This window comes from Pinus tabuliformis, chromosome 6 (assembly GCF_031772625.1).
Source record: "Pinus tabuliformis cultivar Carrire ecotype Pingquan chromosome 6, CPIR1, whole genome shotgun sequence".
In the NCBI taxonomy this organism is placed as follows: Eukaryota; Viridiplantae; Streptophyta; class Pinopsida; order Pinales; family Pinaceae; genus Pinus; species Pinus tabuliformis.
In genome coordinates, this window is record NC_142292.1 from 1,698,194,105 (window position 1) to 1,698,200,105 (window position 6,001).

Consider the following 6,001-nt stretch of genomic DNA (forward strand, 5'->3'; position numbering starts at 1 on the left):
CTTGCCAACTTATCCTCAGAACCCTTTTTATCAATGAGGCCTCTATTTTCTTCATTTCCATTATTTTCCTTCATTTTCCTTCATTTTCCTCATCACATGCCACTTGTGACTCTTCACCTTCATTTTCTCCAAATTTCCATTATTTTCATAAATAAATGTGAGAAAAATGCCTCTTTGCCTTTCCAAAGCCTTTACCATTGCCTTTGCCAATTTCCTTAGCCATAATAAACCAAATGAACACCCACTAGGATGTTTTGCCCACCATTCAGCTTGGAATATGTGTCCCATGATCGTGGTCTTATATTTTTATATTTACATGGATTTTTGACTAGGGTTGTTACATTTTCCGATGAATTTTGCTGGAAATTCATTCAAAAATCGTTGGAATGACATATTTTAGTTGTTAAATTTGTACAAAGAAAGTACCTTGGGTATTTTTAGGGCTCTAAATCAGTTTATGCATACAAAACTGCATTTCAAACAACTAAAGATACTAATATCACCAAGGATTATATCACTCGATATAAGAAAGAAAAAAATAAAATAGTTAGACTTAACCTATATATATTAGTATTTACATGTGCAATTTATGTAACTAATGGTATATTTACGATTCAACACTTATCTTTGCACTATTGAATTTTGTTCCAGTAATCGAGTGTATATTTAAAATTATTTATTCATCCAAATTTTCCCTTTTTGTGGAATAAATGGTTGTATTACACTCTAAACGAGATGTTACATGAGAGCGCTAGAGGTTTTAGATTGGTTAATCACTGAGGAATCCTGACTATATCCAAAAGTATACGTGTTTAATGTAGACAAAAGACAAGTAGCTAACTAGAGATTTAAAATACAAAATACATATGTTGAAAGTCAGGCCTTTGAGGCCTTGACAAAAAAGACAAAGAAACCAATAATTGATAAAATGAAAACATAATAAGAGTCGATAGGCTAAGAGGAGGGATTCGAGTATGTTGTTGCAACCTATATTAGCTCCTTATTGTTGCCCGATGAGAAGCAAATAATAGGGGGATGCCAAGTAGCTTCTCAATGCACTCGAGTTGATGGTCTAGGTATGCCATGTTCCAATGTAGGTGTTCCATCAAGAGGAGAAGGTCCTTGTTTTCATGCATGTCATGTAAGAATTTCCAAATAAATAATTCATGTGTCAATATAGGTCCACATTGTACATGTATTGATTATATCGTTCACGAGTGTGGCATACATTAAGCACCCAATTAGCCATATCTTCTAGTAACTCTGTGTTCGAGAGAAGACATCATTGATTGGCTATTTCACTTGCAACCTGTGAGAATTCTACCTGAATAGGAGGCAAGGTGAGATCTTGAAAACATGTTGTTGAACCTTCAACTATGAATCAAGACCATGTGCTGCTCTAATTGTTGCAATCCTATGAGTACTTTGCCCCTTGATGGACACAAGCTCTCTAACGGGGCATGAAGGTTGCATGAGGGGGAAGGTTGGGCCTAAGAGCAAAGAGGGGGGTGTTAGAGATGAGACAAGGGTGGATAGGGGATGAGGTGTTCAAAAGAAAGTGCTCTCGTAACAATGTCCAAGGAAGGGAGTCAAAATCGGAGAGGCTTGAATAAGAAGCAAAATTTTCAAGAAAGGATGGGTCCAAAGAGAGGATATGCCCAAGAGGTCAGAGTGCTGAGAGAGAATGATGTCCAACAAGGTTGTAAGGGAATAGAGACTGACAAGAAAGAAATAGAACCCAAACCTTAACAGAGGTGGAAGTCGAAACTGAGCCACCTAAAGGCATAAGAGCAAGAAATAGCCATTCTGAGAGGATGATCGACCTGCAACAAGGTATGGCTAGCCTGCTGTAAAGATGTCTTCCCACTACACTGAAGCACTTGATCCAGGTTTAAAAAGCAAGATATATCTCTATCTAAGAGCAAATTCTAGTGCCCGACGTGAATCACAATTCGACGTTGAGAAAGGTAAACGCTGGAACCATGGAAAAACTTCGCTAACGAGATGGCATTCCTTTCTGAGAGCCTCTCAAGGAAAGCTGAGAAACTCAGAGATTTGTGTAACCAAAGGAAGAATAATTTACTTTGTGCATGTCACGTAGGACTAAATAGGGTGGAGCTAGTGATCAAGGACCTAACTCCTTCATGAGAAATGGTTTTGAGTTTCTAGAGCCCCAAATTTAACCACTTGAAATGCACAACATTGCCAGAGAGCCTTTTCTCTGATTTTGCTGCTAGATCTGATGTGGGTGGTAACTATAACCTTGTCATTTAAACTTCTCATTAATGGTTGTAACATTCGACCAGTCACACAAGGCAAACAGGTCAAGTGAGCAGGTGCGAAGATTTGCTAGAGTGAATGGATTTGTCGCAGGGCTGAAGTGCACAAGTGTTGATCCATTTGATGAATGTCGGACAACAAACTAAGGGCATCCCTAGTGTTGTGACTACACTTCATGCTTAAACAATTAAGGGGGTGTGCTACCACGTCCTCGGTCATGTGGCCAGGCATGATGATGACAACCCACCCCCACCTCTTGCACACAAAACAACTCATCTAGAGATTTAGAGATTTATTCATCCATTTATTGTTGAAAATTGTTTGGTCCTATAATTTATAATTCAACTAGATATTCATAATCAACATTATCATATTAATTATTTTATTTTAATAAAATTAAAAAATTTAATCATAAACTGAAAGTAATTCAAACTTAATATAAATTATAATTAAACTATTTTTCATAATCAACATTATCATTTTAATTATTTTTATTTTAATAATTTAAATTTAAATGATAAATTTCTAACCTTTTAGAAAGATACAAACTTCACATATATTTTTCCACTCAACCTCTTTCTTTTTTAAAATCAACTATTGTTACTATTTTTCTAAAATGATATATTTTTGTGTCTGTGCCCTTACTAACTTAAAATCCGTCATGGTAAAAATAGGTTGAGAATACATTAATGTGTGGTTTAATAGTAAGTTTTGTTAGGTGAAGCCCACGAGACCGCGGTTCAAATCTTATTGATTATAGTGTCCTGTAATGATCTCGGCTCAAAGAGTAGAATCCCCTTACTCGTGAGTCTCGAGTCTCGGTTATTGCTAAATCATAAGAATTTGGTATATCTGGGTTATCCGCGAGTCTCTTGCTAAATCATAAGAATATCTCAACTCAAAGAGTAGACTCGCCTTATTCATGAGTCTCGAGTCTCAGTTATTGCTAAATCATAAAAATTTGGCTTATCCGTGAGTCTCTTGCTAAATTATAAGAATTTGGTATATCTGGCTTATACGTCCATGAGTCTCAACTCTTACTAAATCATAAAAATTTGATATATCTAACTCGAAGGTGGTTGGATATAAAAAATAGATTGAAAGTAAGACCTAAGGTGCATGTCGTAAATGTCCTATTACCCCACGGCTAGGCCAGACCGTAGCCCTCTTGTATCCTCTCCTCTCTTCTCTTCATGTATATAACGAGGAACGAACTGTGCAACTTCGTTATCTATAAAAGTCGATAAATATAATTAACACCGTCATTCCTCCATTTCTTTCTTATCATTCTTGTTCTATAAAAATCGATAAATATAATTAACACCGCCATTCCTCTATTTCTTTCTTGTCATTCTTGTTCTATAAAAATCGATAAATATAATTAACACCGTCTCATTCCTCCATTTCTTTCTTGTCATTCTTGTTCTCCTTCTGCAACTCAACCTCCATAAGTGTGGCCTATACTTTCAAGATCAGCCCAATTCCGATAGTTTCACAATATACAAACTCATCGGCAGAGAAGAAGCCAAGCTTCTGGATGTGAATACGGTTAATGCAGACCAATACATCAGTTGCAGAAAATTACGGATTCGATCAAATGAGATAACAAACCGTGGACGCCATCAGTTGCCAGAGGTATGTTTCATTCCCACATATGCTTCACACTCACATCAGTTCTCAACCAGACCATGTTGATTAGTGAAGAGGATCTTCTGTAAGAAGCACTGGTTAGAGGACTTGCAGTAGACTTACACCAATTAGAAGTATTATTACACCAATTAGAAGTATTACCCTTCTTTAACATCTCTGCAGAGCACATGTATTCCCCAACTCGATCATAATATCAATATTGCTCATTCTTCTCCAACAGCGGATGATATTTCTGCTAAATTCCCAAATTATTTTAGGGCTTATTTGGGAGACTAAGATTCTTCTCCTGCACAGAATTCTGAGTTCCAAGCAAATATGAAGGCAAGAAAAGAATCCATTCCATCTCTACATCGCATTCCTGGCATTCAGCATTCTACCCAGGTCAAGGCGTCGTCCAAGTACCTTAAGGTAAACGAAAATTTCTCTGAGTTTCAGTCTCAGACTTTCAATGTATAACGCCCTGTTTATCAGAATAGTCCAATTTCTGAATACCCATTTCGATTTTCATGTTTTATAACAGATGGGCTCCCGGAAATTTCTGCAATCAGGTATGAATTCTCAGATTTATAATAGAAATTTCCACATATCCAATAGTGAAGATAGAGGTAAGAGGAATTCAAGCATAAGAAGCCTCGGTTTATACAATCAAAAGATTGCAAACCAGGAGAACAGTATGGGTGGATCTCTCTATTTGCTGGTAGATGCCATTGAGCTATTAGAAGGTCAGCAACATCATATAACTGTCGGCATCGAAATTCAGGAAAAGGTTTCAGTCCAGGTTTTACCCAAAAACAACCTAGGGCTAATGAAAAATGCTTTGGGCAAACCTAGTTTGCAACATCATGAATGCTCGGATGAGGGTCAAAGTTTGGAGTCTGTAAAAGCATTGCCCTTAATTAAGGTTAGTGAACCTGGAGATTTCCAACATAGTTTCAACAGCATTTCAAATGTGTGTGAGATAGGGCAAGGAACCACACCTGGGATTCGTTCGAAGCGAGGAAGATTACAAGCCTTCCCCTCCAAGTATTCAGACTCTGTATTGCAGCCATGGAAGAAAGTTTCAAGAAAGGTACCTAACTGTTCTTGACTCTGTATTGCAGCCATGGAAGAAAGTTTCAAGAAAGGTACCCAACTGTTCTTGACTCTGTATTGCAGCCACGGAAGAAAGTTTCAAGAAAGGTACCCAACTGTTCTTGACTCTGTACTGCAGCCATGGAAGAAAGTTTCAAGAAAGGTACCCAACTGTTCTTGACTCTGTATTGCAGCCACGGAAGAAAATTTCAAGAAAGGTACCCAACTGTTCTTGACTCTGTATTGCAGCCAGGGAAGAAAGTTTCAAGAAAGGTACCCAACTGTTCTTGACTCTGTATTGCAGCCAGGGAAGAAAGTTTCAAGAAAGGTACCCAACTGTTCTTGACTCTGTATTGCAGCCATAGAAAAAAGTTTCAAGAAGGGAACCCAACTGTTCCTGATTTTTTTTGAGGTAAGCTGACGAAGCTCAGAGCTCAACGTAACCTGATGAAGTTCAGGGCTCAAACGTAACTCGATGAAGCTCAAGGCTGAAACATAACTTGATGCTTATTGTGTACTCACATTCTCACTGTGATTTGGGAAGGTTTAATTGCATCATGCTCCCTAGCATTTGGGAAGGTTTAATTGCACCATGCCAGTGAGCATTTACAATGTTTGGGAATTTTTATTTTGGGTTAAAATTTAACTTATATTTATTAGGTACATTCACATTCTTACTGTGGTTTCAAAGATTACAGGCCTTCCCTCCAAAGTATTCACTCATTGTTGCAGCAGTGGGAAAAAGTTTCAAGTATTCACTGCAGTAGTCCTGCAGATTGCAACCATCAATAAATGACAATGGCTTTTAGTAAAATTCGCGTTGAACATATTTTACTTTAGTTGTATTATTTTGCATTTTTATTTTTTTGAGATTTTCTAGTTCCAGCTCTATTGTGCTGATATTTTTTTCTCGTCATGAGATATTTACAGAGTGAAGTTTAGAATTAACCTGAAGTTTACAATTAAATATTGTGTGATGTGTTAAAGAACATAGCCATTT

The 6,001-nt window shown here is 37.2% G+C and overlaps 1 protein-coding gene across 3 annotated transcripts; it reads left to right on the forward strand.

Moving 5' to 3' along the window:
- The first annotated feature begins 3,650 nt into the window (after positions 1-3,650).
- Positions 3,651-5,795, forward strand: LOC149265515 (uncharacterized). 3 transcript variants are annotated; one of them, XM_089429494.1, is made up of 3 exons: positions 3,651-3,915; positions 4,093-4,338; positions 4,451-5,795. In XM_089429494.1, the coding sequence occupies exons 2-3, from the start codon at positions 4,246-4,248 to the stop codon at positions 5,015-5,017; spliced, it is 660 nt and encodes a 219-aa protein (XP_089285620.1). In that variant the 5' UTR covers positions 3,651-3,915; positions 4,093-4,245; the 3' UTR covers positions 5,018-5,795. The 3 variants fall into 3 exon arrangements, with proteins under 3 accessions (XP_089285620.1, XP_089285623.1, XP_089285626.1); XM_089429497.1 differs by having other exon boundaries at positions 4,151-4,338; XM_089429500.1 differs by having other exon boundaries at positions 3,674-3,915; positions 4,225-4,338.
- Positions 5,796-6,001: the final 206 nt, after the last annotated feature.

Excerpts from the sequence above, each read along its gene's own strand:
- LOC149265515 (XM_089429494.1), top strand. The coding sequence starts at position 4,246 with ATGAAGGCAAGAAAAGAATCCATTCCATCTCTACATCGCATTCCTGGC. Across the intron at positions 4,339-4,450 it reads CGTCGTCCAAGTACCTTAAG|ATGGGCTCCCGGAAATTTCT; the intron begins GTAAACGAAAAT and ends GTTTTATAACAG.